Source organism: Mustela lutreola, chromosome 2 (genome assembly GCF_030435805.1).
Source record: "Mustela lutreola isolate mMusLut2 chromosome 2, mMusLut2.pri, whole genome shotgun sequence".
Taxonomy (NCBI): Eukaryota; Metazoa; Chordata; class Mammalia; order Carnivora; family Mustelidae; genus Mustela; species Mustela lutreola.
This window is the reverse complement of record NC_081291.1, coordinates 33,806,355-33,831,143: the sequence shown is the minus strand read 5'-3', so window position 1 is coordinate 33,831,143 and position 24,789 is coordinate 33,806,355. Positions and strand designations below refer to the sequence as shown.

General features: G+C 40.9%; 2 protein-coding genes across 19 annotated transcripts in view; one reads left to right on the top strand and one right to left on the bottom strand.

The window, feature by feature from the left end:
* The window catches only part of MAGI1 (membrane associated guanylate kinase, WW and PDZ domain containing 1), a 648,444-nt gene that overhangs the window by 315,849 nt on the left and 307,806 nt on the right, over nt 1–24,789 (top strand). The window lies entirely within an intron of this gene.
* LOC131824104 (dnaJ homolog subfamily A member 1-like) lies at nt 14,523–15,974 on the bottom strand. Its single transcript, XM_059161456.1, has one exon. It carries the CDS (start codon nt 15,872–15,874, stop codon nt 14,684–14,686), a length of 1,191 nt encoding a protein of 396 aa, XP_059017439.1. The 5' UTR covers nt 15,875–15,974; the 3' UTR covers nt 14,523–14,683.

Here is a 24,789-nt window from a genome sequence, read left to right as displayed (position 1 = left end):
ACAGCGGGTTAGGACTTAAGCATATGCATTTGCAGGGGTAGAGGTGGGAGCAAAATTCAATCAATGACCTGAGAGAAAGAGAGAGTCTGATTTTGCTCACCACTCTCTCCCCATCACCTAACATGGCACCCAGCCCAGAGTAGACCATCAATAAATATCTATTAAGGAAATGAATGTGCATACAAGTATGAATTTAAGATACTGTACTTTGTTGACCATCAACACATTTATTTATTATTTTTTATAAAGATTTTATTTATTTATTTGACAGAGAGAGACACAGTGAGAGAGGGAACAGAAGCAGGGAGAGTGGGAGAGGGAGAAGCAGGCTTCTCGCTGAGCAGGGAGCCTGATGCGAGGCTCGATCCCAGGACTCCGGGTTCATGACCTGAACCAAGGGCAGCCATTTAACTGAGCCGCCCAGGCATCCCCATCAACACATTTAAAACATTCATTTGTATCACCTGTTCTGACATTGAGCTTTTTTTTCTTTGAGTTCTCTTTTTTGCTGTGTCTAAGTTGGCATAGCTGATCTAGGATCACATTAAAAAAAAATTCTTTGCTTATACTTGTCTACTTGATTCAGCTCAACTAATATTAGGGTCATGTGATTAACTCATAAATACAGAATTTTACATTTCAACTCTGGAGTCATTAGCTCCAACTTGAATTTTATTCTGCTCAGAAATGCAGCACGTTGACTCTGATGATTAAATCAAATACTCTTTGGTCGTATAAAGCGGAGTTTTAGCTTCTACTGGAAAGTAATTAAGTTGGAATTGGTTTAAGCACCTATTTTCTGGGGTAATTTCAGTTACACACACCTTTTTCTTTTTGCTCACACATGCACCAAGGGCCACCAATGGCCACAACGCTCCCAAAAACAAAATTAATAACTGTACCACAGTGCCGGCAGTATAATTTCTGGAAGTGTATTATTGTGTGATGTGCTGAGAGAGGGGCTTTCACATTCTGTTAGGGCTTGAAAATCACGGTTCTTACCTTTTGCCCATCCAGCAGCAAACTGGCAAGAGCAGGACTAGTGCTGGAGCTGGTAGGTCCTTGAGTGCAGCGATTTCCTTGTGAAATGTTGCTGGCCATTCCTAAAATGAAATAAATAAAAGTTCCAAGAATAAAGGAAAGTTAGGAGGTCAGAGAACACTGAGAAGCAGATTTCTGAAATGCATAACTTCACAGTGCCCTTCATACGCTAATAGACACCCTGACTTTACAAGTAGGGAAGATAATACGCAGACCTCCACACATGTTTGCCCCAAACCCTTTTTTTTTTTTTTAAGGGACTGATGTCCTGAGAAAAACTCTTTTTTTTTTTTTTTGTAAGATTTTATTCATTTATTTGACAGAGATCACAAGTAGGCTGAGAGGCAGGCAGAGAGAGAGGGGGAAGCAGGCTCCCAGTTGAGCAGAGAGCCCGATGCGGGGCTCAACCCCAGGACCCTGGGGTCATGACCTGAGCTGAAAGCAGAGGCTTAACCCACTGAGCCACCCGGGCGCCCCCTGAGAAAGACTCTTTGAGAATGGTCTCTCCAGACAGTCTAAAGTCAGCTCACACGTTTTGCTGCTTTGGTGAGGGGGTGTACTTATCCGAATTTCATCCCTTCCCGTACAGGAATTCTTAGTATTGTATTGTGGCGTCTCATAGGCATCCTCACAGAGATCAGTTTTTAACATAGACTGTTATTGTGGTTGAAGCATATAGATCTGGCTAGAAGTCTTGTTGTTTTGCTTTTTTTGTTTTTTTAAACTCAGCAATCAAAAGAAAATAAAACTTGGAGCATTTGTATTTTCTTTCTTGCAAGTGTCAGAAAACCAACTCTAACTGCCTTTGACCAAAAAGGGAAAAAAAAAGTGTGAAAGAGTCTGCTGCTTTGTCAGCTGGATTTTCTTTTTCTCACCAGTCATTTGATTCTTGCGGAAGATCTGCCTGTGTGAGCAAATGGACTCCAGTAGGTCTACTCACTTAGCATTAGCAGTGGAAATTGAACTTCTCTTTGCCATTCTTCCAACAAAGTTCCAGATTTTAATCTCATTGGCTTGGGTTGGGTCCTGGGACTCCCTTCCTCGCACCCCCTCTTAGTCCTGAGGTAGGCAAGGTTGGATAGCCTGCTTCACTTATACCAAGGGGTAGGGTCAGCCCAATGGAAGCCACATGAACCGACCCAAGGAAGAGACGTGGGATATGCATCCTAGAAGAAAATGGAAGTGCTCTGGCCCAAAGAAGAAGTATATGCCTGGCATATAGAAATAATGGGTATGCCATTCGCCTGCCTTTAGCTTGTTGGCTTATGAAAACCTCTTTGCCAGTGTAAAAGATTTCAGTTAACTGAGCTTCTAGTTTGTGAAGCTGCAACTGATTACATTTGTTAAATAATTAGGTGCTGATGTTTTAAATAGCACATAGTTGATTCTCAGTGAGTTTTTTCATTGTTGTAGAACTAGGAGATTGGGTTGGTTTCCTTGTGTGTATGTTGGGGGGGTTTGTCCTTAACTGAAATAACAGAGCAAAAGGGAAAAGGCAGGTTGAGGAGAAGACACTTGGTCTGGTTTTGAAAGTAAAATGCTCATTTGAGCTGCTGGCTGGACAGTTTGGCTGTTGGGAACATGGAACCTGCGTCCCTTTGACAGTATCCTGGGACCATTCAATCTTGTTTTTCCTTCAGTTCAAACAAAAGCTTCTCTGATAAAAGCATGGACATACCTCCCCAGTAGAGCCTTAAGTGTGGACTCCTTTATCAAGTAATAAGACTGTTCAAGAGAAGGGTTTATGGATTATTTGTTCTTCTCTTAAAGGCATTGGTGTCTGGATTTCCGAGAGAATATGTTTCCAGATGTTTACATGTGTGAGTGACAAATTGTACTTGTTGTCACGTTTTAGTGACGTAATATCACATTGCCTCAACAAGGGCAATTTGGGGCACAGAAATCAGCCAAGGAAAATCACATTCGTTTCCTTTGTAGTCAGCTTCAATTCCCCTATTTTTTCTAGGGCTAGGGTTAATGTAGAAACACCCAGCTACAAACAGTGAGTAACTGATTTTGTACTCAGGATTTCTCAACTCAGTGACTCCCTGTTTTATAATAAATATTTTTGGGGTTCCCTTTATTTTCCTAAAATGAAGTTAATGGATGATACATCCTTTAATATATCCAATTCTTTAAGTCCTCTAGTGACCTAACTCTAGAAAATAAAAATCAAAGGGAGGAATTTATAATAAATGGTGCTTTATTGCAGTACATGTAATGTACGCATTGGTGCAAGTTCCCTAGGGCTGTGCTTTTCTTGGGAGTCTTGTTAAAATGCAGATTCTGATTGACAGCTCTGGAGAGAGACCCGAGATTCTACATTTCTAGCAAACTCCCCAGTGAGGCCAGTAGCACTGATCTTAGACTCCACTTTGACTAGCAGGGCTCCAAAGGGCAAAGGAGGTACTAGGTGCTTGTCCTTACACATAGAATCCCTGTGAATGCATCAGCTCTAAAACCCATGGCTACAGATGGAACGAATGGGCTCTTGAAATCTAGAAGTGTCATTGCTGTTGCTGGTGCAGTTTTCTGAAATGGGAAACGATCCTTCCAAAGCAAAGTAGCATTTTTTTCTCATTCTGTACAATTTTGCATAAGGTCTATATTAAAACTGTAAAAAAAAAAATGCTTTGCATTTATTTGAACCAAAGGAAGGTTCTAGGCTCAGATGCTTGGCGTTCCATTTACTGACCACTGGGCAGTCCTAAGTTACGTGTGCCCTAACACAGAACTTTGAGACACCTTGCCTGCCCTATCCCAGTTTTGCCTTTCAGTTGGCTGTGACAGTTCCTTTTGTCTCTGTATTCAGAAAACACCCCCACCGATAGCCGAGACGCCCGCTTGCAAGGAGGTACCATCTGTTGAGAACTTCTGAACCCAAAGACCAACAAATGGGAATAGGTCACAGGGAGGTTCTTGGGTGTGATGTGACTATAGTTTCTTTTGGGGCTCAAAGGAAATAGTCACATTGCAGATTGCAGAGCACGTGACAGCAGCATGGCACATTCTTTTTGGGGGTGTTTTCTCTGCTGTTCACTTTGTTACCCTAGTAATTGGGGAAAAAGTTGCTAGGGCCATATTTGCAGCTGACAGATTTGTTTTGTACTGTGTTGCAAGAGGGTGTTAAATGCAGGCCGGGGAAGAATCTGAAGCAAATGGAGAGAATTTTGGGGGGAAAAAAATATATATAAGTGAGTCTAACTTCCTACTGTTAAAAAAAAATACCACAAAAATTCAGCTGAGTAAATTTCAAGATCGAATTGACTTTATTCAGTGATTCATGAATCAGGCAGCATCCCGTCTAGCTCAGAGAAAGGAGCTCCCAAGAGCTACAGAAAGGAAAGATTTTTAAAGACAGAGAGGAGGTGGAGGGGGGGGCAGGGGGATGGGGGGAAGAAGAAGTTTATTAGCAAAGAGTGGATTGTTTTGGGCTTAGGTAACCTCCCTCTGGGGGATAGAGGTCATCCCATCAAGGATGACCTCACTGTGCTGATCAGGAAAGTCCAGGTTGGCTGGTTCAGGGTTCCGTTCCTGGGAGAGGTTGAGACTGCTGTTGTGTTAGGTATGAAGTCCGGGTTTGCTGACTCGAGGCTTTGCAAGCGTGACTCCATTGGGTCTCTTGCTTCTTTTAACACTAGGAACCAGAGGCTGAATTGTTTTTGCAGCTGTTTGGACCTCTCCCAGTGGCCCTGTATTTCGCGTGTCAGTCCCGTTAGCCTTCTCCTGACACCAGAAAGTAAGAGAGCTGTTACGCAGGACCGTGTCATCCTCTGATGTTCTGCATTTGTGTCTCACACTTCTACTGTAAGCCTTCTTTCTAAAACAGAAAAGATGGGACTGGCTGAGTGAAAATATGAATCTGTAGACTGTTTCATTCATTGCATCACAAGAGGCATTTCTGCTCAAGGGACTATCCTTTCTAAATTCAACATTCCCACCTAACCTGATTTCTTAACTTAAAATATTTTAACCCCACAGAGAAGCTGTATTCTTTGATATTGTGCTTGGTGAGAAATATATATATTACAGATGATTTTTCCCCTTTTGATATCAAGTATTTTTAATACTACTGGAGCATAGAAACAATGTACTTGTTATAGAATATTTGAAAAATTAAATAAAAATTTGAGAAAAAAAAAAACTAAATATGCATAAAACCAGCACCTGGAAATGACAGCCACTAACAAGTATTTCCTTCAATTCTTTTTCTTTTTAAAGATTATGACCTGAGTAGAAACCAAGGGTCAGCTGACCAATCGGTTAGCCCCCTAATTGAGGAGGCTCAATCAAGCGCCCCCTAATCTTTTATTTAATGTAGAAATACACAAGCACATGCTTACATCTTAACAAAACTAGAATAGTTCCACTACTTTCATATGCTAGTCCTAGTGTTTTTACTTCATATTATAACGTATACATTGTAATGATGTTTCCTTTTTTAACACTTTTTTATTAATAGAAAATTTCTAGGTAACTGTATATTCACATGCAGTTTCACAGAATAGTATAAGAAGATCCCTGGTTTCCACTCATAGTAACATTTTGCAAAACTACAGCAAGTATTGCATCCGCATTTTGACGTTGATACCGCCTACCGGTCCTACTCAGATTGCTCTGTTTTTTTTTTGGACCCATTTGTGTGGACTCATTTGCTTGGACTCAGAACTCATTGCATTGACTTCTGTGGAGCTTTATCACCTGTCTAAGTCAGCATGTCCACCTCCACAGTCAAGATCCGGAGCAGTTCCAGAATCACAAGGTATCCCTGTGGCTGCCCCTCCTTTTATTTTTTTTAAAGATTTTAAAAATTTATTTGGCAGAGATCACAAGTAGGCAGAGAGGCAGGCAGAGACTGAGAGAGGGAGAAGCAGGCTCCCCGCTGAGCAGAGAGCCCGATGCGGGGCTCAATCCCAAGACTCTGGGATCATGACCTGAGCCGAAGGCAGAGGCTTTAACCCACTGAGCCACCCAGGCGCCCTATGGCTGCCTTTTTATGGCCACACCCACTTCCCACTTGCCTCCCTGGCAATCTGTTCTCCATTTCTAAAATTTTATCATTTCAAACTTTTATGTTAATAGAGTAATAAGACCTGTTAACCTTTTGGGGTTGGGACTGACTCTGGAGATTTATCCAAGTTGTTGTCAGTATCATAGGCCTGTCCTTTTTTCATTGCTGTATCGGGTATGTTATCACACATACACACACACACACACACACACACACACACACACACACACACACACACCAGTGTTCTTAATCACTCACCTGTTGAAGGGCATCTCGCCTGAATTCAGTTTTTGGCTATTACAGATAAAGCTGCTATGAACATTTGCAAATGGGTTTTTAGTGGTTCTCCCCATCCCCTGCCGCCACTTTCTGAATAAAGATTTTCCCTTTGGGGGGGGTGTAAATTCACAAGAATTTAATTGCTGTTCAAATGTTTAGTTTTCTAAGAAACTGACAAACTGTTTTCCAGAGTGGCTGTACCATTTTCTATTCTCATCAGCAATTTGCGAGTATAATCCAGTTTGGTCATATCCTCGCCAGCATATGGTATTGTCACTATTTTCATTTTCTCTATTCTGATAGGTGTGAAGTGATCTCACTGCCATTTAAATTTGCTTTTTCTGCATGCAGTAATATTGATACTTAATAATACCTGCATACATAGTAACAACATGGAGTATCTTCTTGGATGCTTGCCATCTGTACATCCTCTTCAGTCAGGTGTCTGTTCAGGTTTTTTGCCCATTTCTTTTTTAAGATTTATTTATTTGTTTTTGAAAAGATTTTATTTATTTATTTGACAGAGATCATAAGTAGGCAGAGAGGCAGGCGGGGGGGGGGGGGAGCCAGAGAGCCAGATGTAGGGTTCGATCCCAGGACCTTGAGATCATGACCTGAGCTGAAGGCAGAGGCTTAATCCACTGAGCCACCCAGGCACCCTCTTTGCCTATTTTCTAATTGCATTTTTTAAAATCTTGAGGTTTGAAAATTCTTTATATGTTCTGGGTAGTAGTCCTTTGTCACATACGTGATGAGCAAATATTTTCTCCCAGGCTGTACGTCTTCTTTCTCATTCTCTCCACATAGGCTTTCTTTGAGCAGAAGTTTTTAATTTTGACAAGGTTCAAAGGATCAAATTTTTCTTCTGTATTTCATGCCCTTGATGTCAGGCATGATAACTCTAATAACACTAGCCCTAGCTCGCTCCCGGAGATTCTTTCTTGTTTTTTTTTTTTTCTTTAAAGTTTTATAGTTTTACATTTTACATTTAAGTTCATGGTCCATTTTGAATAAGTTATTGCAAGAGGTATGATGTTTAGGTGAATATTCAGTTTTTTCTTCTCTTGCCTATGGATGCCCACTTGTTGCAGTCCCATTTATGGAGAAGCCTGTCCTTCCTCTATTGGATGCTTTTGCACCTTTGTCAAAAAGGTCCATTCTGTATTTTGTTCCATTGATTTTTTTTATCTGTCTCTCTGCCCCTGCCACACTGTCTTGATTATTAGAGGTATGTAATGAACTCTAATATCGGGTAGAGTGATTCCTCCCTCTCTGTTCTTCTTTGTCAGGATTGGTTTTGCCAGGCAAGGGCCAGACTGCTTCCTATGTCTGGGTCTTCTTTTCTGGTTTTGCACGCCTGTCCATGATACTTATTTTCAACCCTGGACTCATTTTTCAAGTATCTCTCCAAGAGAATATTTTGTGTCACTGTGAAAAAACAAAATTGGAAGATTTTGTTAAAAAAAAAACAAAACTGTGAAGGTCTAATTGGCTTTATTAACGGATTCACGGATTGGGCAGCATCCCATCTCGCAAGTAGAGGGGAGCTCTGAGAAGGTGTACAAAATGGAAGGTTTTTATAGGAAAGAGAGTGGGACAAGAAAGTTTTTAACAAAAGAAAAGGATTGTCTACCCCCCAACTCCCCACTTCCCACCTTCCACCTCATGGCTTTCCCTTAGGGGAAAGAGCAAGAGGTCTTATCATAGAGATGACTTCATCTTCTTTTGGGATGGAGAAGGCATTGGGGCAGATTCATTGGATCTGAAAATTCCTGACTGAGCTATTAAGACTCCGTTTTGGGGGGAAGTTGAAACTGTGGTTAGATTAAGTATCAAGCCCCTATTTGTGGACTTCGCCTAGAGGACGCCATTCTGATGGGGCGTATGGTTTTCTTTTTCACAATTACTAAGGGGACATTTTCCCTTTCCCAAGGGATTTTATCTTTTTTCCCCCCTCTCTAAATTCCCTAAAAATTAAAATTGTGGATGTGAATGATTGTACTTATGCCCACCTAACCTTGCAAACTCTTAACACCTTGCCATGGATTTGTTCTCATGTACTCATGTGGTCATCTAATTTTTAAATTCTTTTCATTTTGTTCTGGTTAATCTGCATGATGGAGAATGGGGTAAGGGATGGAATTACTCACTGGCTGTCTACCGGTGTTCTGTTCAAGAGCAAGATGGCTTTGCATTGGCGTTTCCATGAACCGCAGCATAAATATAAGTTCAGAGGGTCTGCCAGTGTTGATTTAAACAGAAAGTTTTTTGAAGTTATCTTCTTTGGAAAATGTGTCCAAACAATGTGACAGCAAAATGATAGTGTAAATTGTAATGTCTGTCCCAGTTGGGTATATAAACATACGAAGAGTCTTTTTCTTAAAAATGTTTGGGTTGTTCATTTACAGTGAAAACTCTATAACTCACATTCAAAAATAAGGGCAGGGTAGAGTAATGATTTTTATCTTTCAAAGTCATATAGGTCCTTTGTTACTTTTCAGGGATTCTGTGGGAATAGCGTGTTTGGGACAGCTGTTTCTAGATTGTGGGCTAGGAGTAAGACCAAAGGCTTTGGAAAAGAGAAGGAATAAATTCAGAGTCAGTGATTTAGAATTATTCTTGTGTCATAAATAATGCAACGGATGTTCTTAAGTGTATCTAATAGTATTTTAACTTATAAGTTAGGAGTGCCTTAATTGTGTTCTCAAAGTTCCTGGGACACTTATGCAGAGTGATGAATCAAAGTATAAGAACATAGATGCTTTTGTCCCCAAGCCCCACCACTGATTTTGATTAAGCACAGCTGGACCTACAGACTTGTGGAGAACTCCTTTTCCGAGCCCTGTCAGTGAGCCAAAATTGCTTAGAAACCAGTGCAGGCCAAAACCAATCCTTTTTCCTTCCCAAAGTTCAAACTTGACTATCCCATTTTTCCACTCTATTATGAGAAAACTCATACCATAATTTCCTGGTTTGCCTGGGACAATTCTAGATATATCCCTGGTTGTCTCAGTATAATTATTAAAATACTCTCTTGGACCCTCAAGTTTCCCTGTTTGGATGATAAATTATATGGTAACTGTAGTCTTTGCACACTCAGAGACAAATCCAAAAGGAAGGAATGGGTGACAGCACAAGGCCTTGCTTAGTGGTCGATGGAGAGCTACCGTAGGCTGCTGTCCACTGGTCTGTCTTGGCCAAAGGGAGTTTAGAGTATCCAAGGGAGATGTTCCAGTGTTATCCTATCTAATTTCATGAAAGAAGAGAAGTGTACAAAGAAAAACATTGAGGTGTAAGGCCACTATCTATAGGATGTCATTCTAGCTTTCTAACCCATATTTAGAGGTGAGAAAGCTTTGGGACTAGGATGGGAACTAGGCTTTGTCTGCCTTCCAACCATTTCATCAGGAGAAGAAAGAAGGGCAGAATGTTTCTGTTGTCTGGGCCTACCCTTGTCCTATAACAGCCATAACCCTGCTGTGTCCCAAGAACCTGTCACAACTAGGGAGATAGGAAAGATTCCATAGCCTTGTGGACAAAGACAAGCGGAATAAAATACCACCAGGTTTGGAGACCACTAACATGCCCTTTACTCTCTCCAACCATGAAGGTACTCTTCTTTCTGGAGGGTAGAGGGAAGGTGGGAGCAATGGAGGGTTTTCGTACACACCTATCTCCTACTCCTGATCAATAGTCCTGGTGCCGGGTCATTCTTCTGCCTCTAGAGAATGTGTGCCATGATGATACAGTCCCATGGCAAAAGATTAGGGTAGCATCACCACTTTAAGCTATAAAATTTTAGCAGTAGTTTTTAATCACATAAGTAATGATACCAGCAATTTATATATCTCCAAAAATTTCATTTTAGAAGGCAATTAAATTGAGATCTTAAAATATTTCATTAGCGTGTGTTTGTTACTATGCATTCCAGCATAAATAAGCACTCTGTGGAATGTTTGACATTTTAGTCATAAATTCACGCATTTCTCATTTAACTCAAGACCTATTAGAAGGTAGATCTGAGCATACCTTTTGAATAAAAATGCTCCAATTCATTCTACTTTGTAGGAAAAATAGAAAATAATTTTTGAACCCTTGACTATTAAGTTTCCTGTGACATTTTTCCTTCTCTTATGGATAGTCAGTGGGGTTTGAGAACTGCTGACCAAAAATAGAGACATTACTCAGCTGTGGCCTTGAGTCACCTATATGGGTAGGTAATGTACAGCCATCTGCAGGCAGCTCTCTCTGTCTCATCCTGTGGTTTGGAATTGTCCTCTTTTCTTTTCTTTTTCTTTTTGTGTATGTATGTATGTACGTATTTTAGAGCAAGAGTGAGAGACAGTGAGCAAGGGGAGGGGCTGAGAGAGAGAAAGAGAGGGAGGGAGAGAATCTTAAACTGATTTTGCTCTCGGCCAGATGTGGGACTTGATCCCACGACCCTGACATCACGACCTGAGCTGAAATCTAGAGTCAGACGCTTCACTGACTGAGCCACCCAGGTGCCCCTGTTTTCTTTTCCTTGTAATGAGTTATCTGATTCACCCGGAGGAGCCTTTCATGACGCTGTGGGAGTACTCGTAAAGAAATAATAAGATTTATCAATGAATCTCTAGGGAAACCTAAATTGCAGTTCTTATCACCATGGGTGCCTGTGCAGGGACGGTCCTACGATGAAGTCATCCCTGTAAGTTAGATTGTAAGACCTGGCTCATTCTGTGTAATTTACGTGTCAAACTCCGTGCAAGTGTAAACTATAGAGACAGTTGAGAATACCGCATTCATGTTTTTGAGCTAGAGGATGTGGGCAGGTGAATGGAAACCTTTCAGTGCTAAAATGCCACCGTCTAGGGAAAAAAACCATTTTGTTTGTCCACAGATCTGCTTAGCTGATGAGAAATTAAACAACATGATTGAGGAGGAAATCCTGAGCAAGTGAAACACGGACATAAGGCCGTTATTCACTGTGGAAGATTGGAGGGCTCCTAGTTATTCATTTGGGTGTCAAGAAGGATAGAAAATAACTATCTTAGAAGTAAAAGGGACAAGTTGAAGAGATGTTCTCAAAATTCACAGGGTAAGTATGTGTGGAATTTTGCAGCTTTTTCAGAAGCCTTTTAAGAGTTTCTGGGTGGGAAAGAGATACGAGAGCAATTGACAGTTTTCTTGCTCAGTGTTAGCACAAGAGGCTAATGAAAATCTGGAAAGCAAAGAAGCGCTGATGAGCGAAAGCAGGAAGAAAACTGAGCTGGTCCCGAGCTTCGTCCATCAGCAAGGCAAGCCATGGGTCAGCGACAGTGTTTCCAAATATGCCTGTGGCTTCCCAGAGTCTTTACGAAGGCCGAGATCATAGAGTGGACATGAGGACCTGTGGACCATATACTCCCTTTATAGGACCAAGAGACTTCTGTGTGTTTCCCTTAACCCCACTATGTCGTTACTCGATCTTGTGTAACACTTACTTTTATTTTATTTTATTATTTTTTAAAAGATTTTATTTATTTATTTGACAGACAGAGATCACAAGGAGGGAGAGAGGCAGAGAGGTAGGCAGAGAGAGAGGGAGGAAGCAGGCTCCTTGCTGAGCAGAGAGCCTGATGCAGGGCTCAATTCCAGGACCCTGGGATCATGACCTGAGCTGAAGGCAGAGGTTTTAACACACTTTCTTTTATTTTTTTTAAAGATTTAATTTATTTATCAGAGAGAGCACAAGCAAGGGGAGTGACAGGCAGAGAGAGAGGCAGGCTCCTCTCCAAGCTCGGAGTCCAGTGTGGGACTCAATCCCAGGACCCTGGGATCATGGCCTTGATCCAAAGGCAGGTGCTTAACCCACGGAACTACCCAGGCATCTCAACACTCACTTTTATTTGGTTAGCAAAGAAGACTTTGATTTAATTTCTTGGTCCACACAGTGGCTACTTAAAACACAAAAATCCTCTCACTTTGCAGTATGAGTAGCTAATGTTTTTTTTTTTTTTTTTTAAAGATTTATTTATTTATTTGACAGAGAGAGATTACAAGTAGGCAGAGAGGCAGGCAGAGAGAGAGAGGAGGAAGCAGGCTCCCTGCTGAGCAGAGAGCCCGATGCGGGACTCGATCCCAGGACCCTGAGATCATGACCTGAGCCGAAGGCAGCGGCTTAACCCACTGAGCCACCCAGGCGCCCCAGAGTAGCTAATGTTTTTAATAGGAAAGAAGCACACACAGCCTACCAACGATTAGTTGAGTTTTGAGTGTCCTTATATACCACATGTCCTCTGATGTTTTGTTCTGTAGTTCGTGTCTTCACAGATTTGAATTAGGGCAGAGCTGGGTCGTTTGGCGTTTGAAAGGTTGTACCTTTTGACGTGGGTACAAAGAGTGAGAGATATAAAAGGATAAGGTCAAAAGGAGAAGTGACCCCCATATTTTGACTCTAACTGCAGAAAGCTGATAGGTGTAGAAAGGGAAGGGGCATACGAATAAAATTAAAAAAAAAAAAAAAAAAAGGAGGGGGGAAGCGGTAACACTGGTGATTCTCTCTACTAAGTGATAAATTTGGGTCTCATTTTGACTTTTTTTTTTTTTTTTTTTTTAATAAGCTTAATACCCAGCATGGGGCTTGAACTCATGATGCTGAAATCGAGTCATATGCGCTACTGACTGAGCGAGCCAGGTGCACCCCCCCCCATGTTGAATTTTTTTTTAAGATTATTTATTTGAGAGAGAGAGAGAGAAAGAGCCAGCAGGGGGACAGGCAGAGGGAGAGAGAGAGAATCTGAAGCAGACTCCCTGCGGAGCATAGAGCCCCACTCAGGGCTCGATCCCACAACCCTGAGATCGTGACCTGATCCGAAAACAAGAGTTGTCCACTTAACTGACTCAGCCAACCACGTACCCCAACCCCATTTTGCATTTTTTTTTTTATTTTTAAAAAATATTAAATGTATTGTCAACATACATTCTCTTTAGAAATTCAAGATTTGTCACAGCCATTATTTCAAATACTTTTTTTAAGGAACTACTCTTATACGCTACGTTTTAGTTTCCTACAAGGAAACTTAAGACCTGGGCCACTTCTTGGTTAGAAATGTTTAAGCTTCCTGATTATGGGAGATGCAGCAGAACCAGAACAAACAGGCAAACACTCTGGACATTCTCACTCTAGTGTTTGCTTAAGTTTTTAAAATCCCTTTTGGCTCATTACTCACCCCTCACCCACATACACTCTTGTTTAACATTTAACTATGGTTTAAGTAACATTTTGTATTACCCATTTAACTAATTAAATAATCTCCTATCTTACTTAATGAAAAGACAATGCTTTCAATCTAGGGGAAAAAAAAGCCTGTAGTGACACACTGGAAATGCTTTGTAATCAGTATATTAAGGAGACATTCATACATTCCAATTGCTTAATTCTGATAACCAGATTTAAGCTTGTGAACATGACTTTTTAAACATACAATTAAAGCTATTCATCATAATTTGCTATACTACCAACATTAAATTACAGTTACTTCGGAGCGTTATTTAAAGTAAGCCTGTAACATACCTTAAATAAAAAAAAACCTTCCTATCGCATACATGCAAACTTCTCCACGTAAATGTCTCTTCACTGTAAGTTACCCTGCTCCCGAAGCCACTACTCTGAAGCTTATCATGGTCCAAAAAGAAGGCAAAAAAGTATAACCAGGACTGATATATATATATGTATATATATATTTAAAAAAAGGGGAAGAAAAAGATGGCACAGAAGGGAATGCAATTCTACAAGTGCAAGCCCTCAAGCAGCAGCATATGACAAACCCCTTCTTTAAAGAGGTATCCTTTCTATCACTGATACCACAGGCCAAATTACATAGCATGCCATCTTCAAGTAACAGTTGAGGCAATAAATGCAGAGGCATCACAATGAATCCCACTTAACATAACTATAGACCAACACTTCTCTACAAATTCTCTACAAATTCTTTGTCTGATTGCCAATTAAATACAAGTTTTAACTTCATAGCTTAACAATTAAGGGTCATACACTGAAGTCAATATACATACACCCAGCATTTCAGTCTGAGCTGTTTCATATACATAGAACTGAAATTAATTACAAGGTATGGCCTAACAAATGCTAGGGGAGATTTTTTTTGAAAGCAGTTTTTACAAATATTAAACTTATCTTCCACACTGAAGTCATCATACATACGGGGCAAAGTCAGAGCTTTTATATTTGAGTTTATTCTTCATTTAACTTTTAAAACACTACTATAGTTGAATATTAAAACAAAAACAATAGCAAGTAGTGAGCTATGATTATAGTCCTTCACTCATTCACTACTGCACATAAGATGCCAGCAGTGTTATTCACTGGCCCCATTAAGAGGTCTGACACTGAACACCACCCCTGGGATGATGTTCATCATCCTCATATGCTTCCCCATTGTAGTGGCGCCGTCTTTCCTGATTTGGATCAAAGTCCACCAGTTCTACCTGGTCCATTTCATCAGTCTCTTCAACTTCCTTCCTCTCAGGGAGGAGTTTTTCCAGCAAAGAGAGTTTATCAGGAGACAGAAAGCCATTCTCAGGAAAATTTACCTTAAATTCGATGATGAGGCGACCCTTTTCATATGGCCTACGATAAATTGGCATGCCTTCATTTAGCACACACTTGATATCTCCATGCTTGACAATTTGACCTGGATGAGAGGTGATGACAATGGTTCGGTTGTCAAGAGTAGATATTGGCTTTTGAAAACCGCACAGTGCTTCAACCAGCTGTATGTCCATACACATGAAAAGGTCTTCTCCTCGCCGAGTAAAAACAGCATGATCCTTCTGATCTAAAACAATGATAATATCTCCTGGTTCCAGTCCTGGTTCTTGGTCTCCCTCACCATGGAATGTTATCTTCTGGCCATCTTTCATGCCTTTGTCAATATGAACTTCTAGAATCTTCTTCTCTCGAACTATCTTCCTTCCATTGCAGCTTTTACATCTATCTTTAGGACTGATCCGTTCCCCATGGCCCTGGCACTCCATGCACACAGACTGAATTTGCTGAACCATTCCAGGTCCTATCTGATGAATTCTTATTTGCATTCCAGTACCTCGGCAATTGGGACAACACTCAACTCCTTTCTTACCACCTCGGCCTTCACATTTATCGCAAATCACATTCTTTTGCAGAGCTAGTTTTCTTGTTGCACCGTTATATAAATCTTCTAAGGTTACTGAGAGCTGATGCACAACATTTTTACCTCTCCTTTCTCTCTGCATTCTTCCTCCTCCTCCAAAAAACATATCAAAGATGTCCATGGGGGAGCCAAAACCACCACCAGCTCCACCTTCTTTAATTGCCTGTTCACCTCCTTTGTCATATAATTCCCTTTTCTTTGCATCAGAGAGTACTTCATAAGCTTGAGAAATCTGTTTAAACTTCTCTCCTTCATTTGGATTCTTATCAGGGTGGTACTTCAAAGCCAGTTTCCTGTAGGCCTTTTTCAGTTCTTCTTGGGTGGCATTGGGTTTGACCCCCAAAACATCATAATAAGTGGTTTCTTTCACCATTTTCTACAGCCGGTGAGAGGGCCGAGGCCGATGTGGAGGAGCGGGAAGGAGCGCGTTGCTGGGCGCAGCTCGGGTAGCCGCCGCTCCTCCGCGTCTCACCGAGCGTTCTGGAAAGTTCCCCCATTTTGCATTTTTAAACTGCCTTCCTCTCTCCTCGTCCTGACACGGTTTCTTCTCCATTATCTTAAGCAACGTTCTGGATCTCACATTTTTTTTTTTTACTGTTCCTGTAACGGACAGAAACATCCCCTTTTGTTGAGGATGCCCAAACCTTGCTGGTCTGTCAGAAGACTGGATCAGGTCTTCACTGATATGGCTGGGCCCCTGCCCCCAACCTATCTGTCCCCACAGGGTGTCTCAGTCACTTCTTAGTCTTCCTGCCTCTGCCTTGCTGTTGGCTCTCGCCCCCCTTTCTGGCTTTCCTTTTCAAAGGTTGTTAGATCTTGCTGGTGAATAGTCAATATCAAAAGCTTTTAAAAAGGAAGGCAAAACAAAATAGTACAATTTTTAAAAGTCTTTCAAAAAGATCTCTCTCCTCACCCTATTTGTCTGAGGCTCAACTCCAAACATGTTGTTCATGCTTCAATAATAATAGTAAAAAATGAGTGCATTCTCCTAATTAATCCTGAAGTAATCTGCATTGTTTATCCCCCTGTTATCATGTTCTCCCTCCCAACCATGATATTTTACATTTCTAAAGGACCCTCCACAGCTCATAATAAAATACTAAGTGCACGGGAGACCCTGAATTAATACTTGTTTTTATTAAATTAAATACATCTGGCAGAACCCCTTTGAGTAGCTCATTAGTAATGAAGTCTAGTAAATTCCCGTGTGAAGAGCACACTGGGATATGTCACTCTGTATTGTCAGACGCAATATTGTCCCTCCAGAAAAATGCTGTTGGTTTTGTGTGACTCATTGACAAATTCAAAAGATGGTGTGGCCATCTGTTTTCTATAGCTCCTGAGGAAAGTAGTAAAGGATTGGCCCTGAGCGGAGAGTGAGGAGAAGGGCATAGATAAAAGGCCTGTTCCCCAATGAGATTGTGTAACAATCGACTAGGTTATCCAGAAACTCTACCATCTTGTTCCCCAGAGCCTTCATAAAAAGGAGCGTTGTCTTTGATGGAGGTGATGGACATCCTTCCTTAGATGACCTGTCTTGGCTGGTTCTCATTCTGTGTTTCTAATTCAGGGGTGTTTTTTTTTCCCCCTTAGCTTCCAGAGTTTGTATGTATGTATACACACACACACACACACACACACACACACACATTTATTTATGTATGTATTTATTTAATTACAAATTACAAATTAAATATGAAAGAAATATGTTCATTAAAAAAATCTTAGATTTCAGAAATTTCTGGAGTAAAAACAAGCCTCTGCTCCAATTTCTTTCCCCAGAGCTAACCACGTGTAATTGTTCACTGTATGCCTTTCCATGCTTCTTACTTTAAATATAGACATGTATATGTGTACATGGTTGTGGCTTTTATAAAAATGTGACTGTAGTTTCCATCCATTTCCTTTAGGGTCCATTTTCCTCTCATTGCGAGTAAGTCTTGTCCTTTCTAACAGTTAAGTAGAATTTCTTTGTATAGGTCTGTCATCATTGTGTAACTCCTCTCTGTTTCCAAAATTCACTATTAAATATAATACTATAAATGTCGTCATGCTATACTAAAAGTATGCCAAAATATGTGTTTTGCAGACCCCAGTGGGTCTTTTTATTATACTTAACCTTCAGTTTTCTGGTTTAAGTACTATTTGGCTCATGGTTGGTTTGAGTTTTGTTTGTTTTGTTTTTAATATGCTGTTGAATTCACAGTGCTACAGTGTTATATGCCTCCTCTTGTCCCTCTGCATAGTTTTACACACTCCATGATACCTGACTTTTAAAAATAGAAGTATAATTGGTACATAATAGCCTATGATTCCTTTCAGGTGTACAAGATGTAACTTTTATATGTGTGCTCTAATGTGCTATTACTAAACTTTCAAGTAGTATTTTTCTGGCAGTTTAGCCCATTTTTAAATTGCCATTTGTGCTTTGGCAGAAATTACTTCAAAACTGATGAATTTACTTTTCTGAACTGGTTTCTTCTTACCAAGCATCTTCCATTATCCTTGAAGTTTGGAGGCCATGGGGGTTCCATTTTTCAGGCCAGTATGTTACTGTTTTAAATTATACTGAAAACCCCAAACATATGGAGTTTTTCATCTATCCTTCGATTGCACATGTCCCTGAATATCATAACGGTATTTTTATTTGGCCTCATGAATCTCACTGCCCACACGATGGGATTGGGTCTGACAGTATATTTGAAGTTTCGTTAGGGAGATCAGAGAGCATCGGTCATAATGTTTCGGCCCCTCTAATTTCTGATGCTTTTTTCTTATGAGATAGAGCAGAGCCTCAACTGCTTGAATACTTGTAGTGCAGCCTTAGAATATCAATGGAGCTCTCCCCCTCCTCCTTAGTAGGCACCAGGAGCAAAAGCAAATTGGGAATGCACTTTGCAGTGTCTGCAGGAAGTTTGAAGTTTATTTATTAACACTAAATGCATCTGTCAGGCAGTGATGAGATTAATCCTCATTTTTAATATTTGATTTGCAACTGATTAATCGCTTGAAGCTTTTGTGGTAGTACAAATTTAGACTACTGATCTAGACTGGGAAGCGTACCAGATTCTGAATTATACAGCAGGGTGCGTGGTGGGCAGCCTTCAGACTGGAGGACACCCGGCGCCGGGCCGGAGTGGGGATACGGAACAGGTGAAAGGCGCATTGGAATGCTCTTTTTTGTTTTCTGGGTTTGGTGGGCGAGGGGGTCGCTTTAGGGGAAAGGTCCTGTGAAAGCTTGTCTGGAAGAAGCTGCTTTAGAACCTGGGGAGGCTGAATTGTGTCTGTGAAAGAGAAAGAAGGGATTAGTCTGGATGCTCAGTCTCTTACCCTTTGCCCCTTGTCCTGAGACTAGAGTTCCTGTGTGTAGGGTTTCATTGGCACCTTTTGGGCCTGGGAGTGTCTGTGATCATAGGGAAGATGCACTTGTTCTTGAAAATACATTGGAAGGCTTGTGCTCTTCAGTGTTTGCGAGAATGTTAACGGAAGGCCTCATGCTATCACGCCTTGATTGACTTCTCCGCCGTGGTGCATTACCTCCTTGGACTTGTCAGAGTGTGAAAACTCCACAGGCCACCAAGTGGGGAAATCTAAGCTCCTTAACATCTTTTTTCTTTACACACAGCCACAGACACACACACACACACACACACACACGTGCACGCATTTGGAAGAGTTTCTTTTTTTGACCTGTTTTAGGTATACAGCAAAATTAAGAGGAAGATATAGAGTTCCTGTTTCCTCGTCCCCTCGTGTGCAACGCCTCCCCCCTTTAACCACCCCCTTACCCAGAGTGGGTCAGTTGTTATAACTGATGAACCTACGCTGATGCTGTCGTTACGACCCAGAGGCCATAGTTTACATGAAGGCTCACTCTTGGCGTTATAGACACATTCTTTGGGTCTGGACTCATGTGTAATGTCGTGCATGCAGCGGTAGTTAGCAGGGAGTAGTCAGCAGTGGTAGTTAGGATGTTTTCACTGCCCTAACAATCCTGTGTGCTCTGGCTCTGCAGTCTTTCCCTCTTCCCTGATCCCTGCCAACCGCTAATCCTTTCACTGTCTCCGTCATTTTGCCTTTTCCAGAATGTCATATAGTTGGAATCATACAGGATGTTTCTTCTCAGATTGATTTCTTTTACTTAGTCCTGCACATTTAAGGTTCCTCAGTGGTTTTTCATGGCTTGATAGCTCATTCCTTCCTACACTGAATAATATTCCATTGTCGGCATGTGTCGCAGATTCTTTATGCATTTACCTGCTGGTTGCTTCTGTGCTATGCTGGTTATGAATAAAGCTGCCATAAATGTCTGTGTGCAGAGTTTTGGGTGGGCATAATTTTTCAGCTCCTTTAGGTAAATACCAAGGAGTTTGATTGCTTCAAACTATAGTAACAATGTGTTTAGTTTTGCAAGAGCAGTGTGTTTAGTTTTGCAAGAGACCTCCAAGCTGTCTTCCAAGGTGGCCATACAGCTTTTCCTTCCGATCAGCAACGAGTAAGAGTTCCTGTGGCTCCACATCCTTGCCAGCAGTTGATGTTGTCTGCGTTCTAGATTGTGACCATTCTAACAGGTGTATAGTGGTGTCTCCTTGTTTTAATTTGCATTTCCATGACAGCAGATGCCCTGGAGCACCTTTTCTTCTGCTTATTTGCCACCTGTATATCTGTTTTGCTGTTGTGTTGTTAAGATCCTGGGCCCATTTTTAATTGGGTTGTTTTCTTATTGTTGAGTTTTTAAGAGTTCTTTCTTTGAGACCTCTTTTGATGTGGTCCCTGCTTGAGGCTTTAGCATCCACTTTTGCCCCACCCTTGAGCTCTAAGTCTATCTTTTAAAAAAAGTCTTTTAAGATTTTATTTATTTATTTATTTATTTAAAGAGTTTGTTTATTTATTTGACAGAGAGAGAGAGAGCATAAGTAGGCAGAGAGAGAGGGGGAAGCAGGCTCCCTGCTGAGCTGAGAGCCCCATGTGGGGCTCGATCCCAGGACCCTGAGATCATGACCTGAGCTGAAGGCAGAGGCTTTAACCCACTGAGCCACCCAAGTGCCCCGTAAGATTTTATTTTTTTAAGTAACGTCTGTACCCCACATGGGGCTCGAACTCATGACCCTGAGACCAAAAGTTGCACACTCTTCTGACTGAGCAAGCCAGATGCCCCTCTAAGTTGGTCCTTATTAAGTTACAGTGTATGCTTAAATATTACCCCACATGTAAGGCATTTCCCCATTTTGCTAATGAGGAGAATGGGGGGGGTGGAGCTTTTATGTTGCCAGCTTGAATATAACAGCTTTTAAGGAATATATAGGAAACAGAGAATGGCTATTTACAATATTTCATTAGCCTAATTTTCTATTACATAAAATAGTAGAATTATTACATTTTTCTGCACACCATTTTGTAACGGTGTGCACCTGCGGCTTGCTAGTAGCAAGAAGAGTCAAGCTTGCCTCTTGTGTGTGTGATAGCCATTGTTGCAGAAGCTGCCTGAGCTAGAAGCAGCCTAAGAGGCCTCGTGCAAGTACACAGAAGGATAATGAGGCTTAGTGTAGGCACAGAGCCACTGCAGCAGAGCAGAGGTTGACTTCATGATTGTTTTTCTCAGAATGGGGCAAGCGCATTTCTGGAGGTTGTAAGTATCCGGGCTTCCCTGAAACCAGGGGCAAGATGTGGTACCCTCAAAAGAATCATCAATGTAACCCAAATATTTGATGGTAAAACATGAGCAGTCAAACAGTAAATACTCTTAAATATTTTTAGAGTACCAGACATCGATTACTCTAGTGTACAGTGCAAAATTCATTCAAAATAAAATATGAAGAATCAGGAAATTTGAGGCAATTATTTTAAACTTTACTTCCAGATCACTTCAGAGAATTCATTCATTGTCTGGCCATAGAAGGGGTAAAAACATGAGGAGAAATATTTCAGAATTTCTGCAGTATACCTTAAGAATAGTATAAAGAGGGCACCTGGCTGACTCAGTTGGTTAAGCATCTGCCTTCGGCTCAGGTTGTGATACGGGATCCTGGGATCCAGTGTTGCGTTGGGCTCCCTGCTCTGCGGGGAGCCTGCTTCTCCCTCTGCTTCTCTCTCTCTCTAGTTCTCATGAATAAATGAATAAAATCTTTAAAAAATAGTATAAAGATGTTCTTCCACTTGTAAAACTTCAATTAGGGAACTTTGTGGGGTTTTCAGTTTTGTTTTGTTTTGTTTTTACTTTAAATTTTAGTTAACACACAGTGGAATATTGATTTCTGGAGTGGAATTCAGTGATTTGTCACTTACATGCAACACCCAACAAGTGCCCATTAGTACCCATCACCCCCCCGCCCATCCCCCACCCACCTCTTTCCATCAACCCTCAGTTTGTTCTCTATCCTTAAGAGTCTCTTATGGCTTGTTTCCCTCTCTCCTTTTTTTTTTCTTTTCCCCCTTCCCATATGTTCATCTGTTTTGTTTCTTAAATTTAACATATGAGTGAAATCATGGTATTTGTCTTTCTCAGACTGACTTATTTAGCTTAGCATAATACCCTCTAGTTCCATCTATGTTGTTGCAAATAGGAAGATTTCATTTTTTGGATGGCTGACTGATATTCCATTGTGTATACATGACACATCTTTATCCGTTCTTCAGTCAGTGGACATTTGGGCTCAACCCATAGTTTGGCTATTGTTGATAATGCTGCTGTAACCATTAGGGGAGCGTGCACCCCTTCAAATCTGTATTTTTATATCCTTTGGATTAAACACCTAGTAGGGCATCATAGAATAATTCTATTTTTAACTTTTTGAGGAGCCTCCAAACTGTTCTCCAAGTGGCTGCCCCAGCTTGCACTCCCACCAACAGGGCAGGAGGCTTCCCCTTTCTCCACATCCTTGCCAACACCTGTTGTTTTTTTGCGTTGTTAGCTTTCACCGTTCTGACAAGTGCGAGGTGCTATCTCATCGTGGTTTTGATTTGTATTTCCCTGATGGATGAAAGACCTAAATGTGAGACAGGAAACCATCACAATCCTAGAAGAGAACAAAGGCAGAAACCTCTTTGACTTCAGCTGTAGCAACTTCTTACAAGACACATCTCTAAAGGCAAGAGAAACAATAGCAAAAATGAACTACTGGGACTTTGTCAAGGTAAAATGTTTCTGCACAGCAAAGGAAGCAGTCAACAAGACTCTTAAAGAATGGGAGAAGTTATCTGTAAATGACTATCTGATAAAGTAGTAGTGTCCGAAGTCTATAAAGAGTTTACCAAACTCAACAGCCCAAACCAAATAACCCAGTTAAGAAATGGGTAGAAGACATGAATAGACACTTTTCCAAAGAAAACATCCAGATGGCTAACAGACACACGAAAAGGTAGACACTCAATTAAGGAACTTTGATCCAGTGTAAACCAAGAAGCCTGCAAGCCTAAGTACACATGCAATTCTGTCTGCGACCAACAGATGGCGGTAGGCATCATTTAGGTGACACCCTGTTGGGCTGGGGAACAAGTGTTCTGTAGCACTACCCTTCTCAGAACTGATTTAACACATCAAATGAGAAGCTGCAAGAGAAGAAAGCAATTTTTCATTCTTGATCGTGGCCTAGTGGCATCTCACTTAAGATCAATAGATTCTCTTCTTCTATAATTCCATATTCACCCAGAAAGGTGAAATAATTTCTTTAACACTTTAATGTTGAGTAGCTCTACCCATCCTAGAGTCTACTGGTAGTGCATATTTAAAGGAATGGATTTGAAATTAAAGCTGTAGATCTGTTTCCTGTGCAGCCAGTTTTCACTACATTTATTTAGTGTTATCAGATCCTCTCCTAATTAATTAATAGCTTGCAATTTCTGGGCAGAAGGCTGTATCATAGTCTCCTAATCCAGGAAAATTTTCCCTTTCCTCTCTATCCCTGACCATACCCTTCTATTCATCATTCTTGCAGGGATTTTTTTTTTTTTGTCCCTTTCCTTCTTAAAAAATAGTTATTCTCATTTTTGCTTTAACAACTCCAGACACTTTCCAATGTAACCATTTTCATTTCATTTTTACAAACAGGCATACAAAGTAGAAGTGACCTGAGCTGAGGTAACCTGCAGATTATTCACAAATCGGTCAAAGCAAAGGAATATGTCTTCTTTGAAGCTATTGGTTTGCGCCATCAGCAATTTTCTCACTTTGTGCTTAACTAGTATATACAGATAATTGCAATGATGGTTTGATTCTCTAAAGTACTTACTTGTCATGGAATGAATTCTGTCCTGTTGGGAATTGGATCTAGGATTTTCATTCTAAGGCCTTCCCATCAAGGGTGTAGAAAATTCCCACTTTTTTCTTTTGTATTTTATTATACAAATAACATAAATGCAGTTCATGAATCGGAAAGCATGAACACATTTCCTGGTGTCACTTCAAGCCATATATTTCTAGTGTTATGGTGATCCTGGTTTGGGGGACTTTTTTCCCTCATGGATGCAGCAAACATTTTGCATAATGGGGAGATGCATTTCTCATTTGGAATTAAATTTTTACCCTCAGACGTGAAGTAGAAATCAGCCTTTTTCTAGCAATGATTCTGCGCTGGTTTTGTGTCCACATTGAATAGATTATATTTGTGTTAAGGAATCTATCATTGGCCATAGTGTTTCATAGTTATAAAAAGACTGGAGTTGTACACACTTTTCCTTTGGGGATTTGACCCACTGTGTGCAGTGTGGGATGCAAGCCTGTCAAGGAACAAAGTGATGGGTGTCAGGTGATTTCACAGAATGGATTATTAGCTCTGGGGAGGTCTTAAATATAGTCTAGCCTTGTCCATTCAATTTATAGATAAGCAATTTGAGGCACAGAAATGGCAGCCAATTTCCTAAAATGACGTGACTAATTGGTGTCAGATGTCTCCCCTAATAGATTTTCCAGGACTGTTTTGCTGGACCCCCACAAATTCAGATTTTCTGAATCAGTGATAGAGCCTGGCATCTGCATTTCTAATCTTATTTTTAAATGTATCCCCATTTCTTTTTTTTTTTTAAGAATTTATTTATTTATTTGACAGAGAGAGATCACAAGTAGACAGAGAGAGAGAGGAGGAAGCAGGCTCCCCGCGGAGCAGAGAGCCCGATGCGGGACTCAATCCCAGGACCCCGAGATCATGACCTGAGCTGAAGGCAACGGCTTAACCCACTGAGCCACCCAGGCGCCCCTGTATCCCCATTTCTAATACATAGCTGGATTTTGGAATTTCTCCACTCTATTTCTCTTTATTTTTATAGAGGTAGTCCTCAGCCAGGATGATTTTG

What these genes read in the sequence shown, in the direction of transcription:
- LOC131824104 (XM_059161456.1), bottom strand. Translation starts at nt 15,874, where the DNA reads ATGGTGAAAGAAACCACTTATTATGATGTTTTGGGGGTCAAACCCAAT.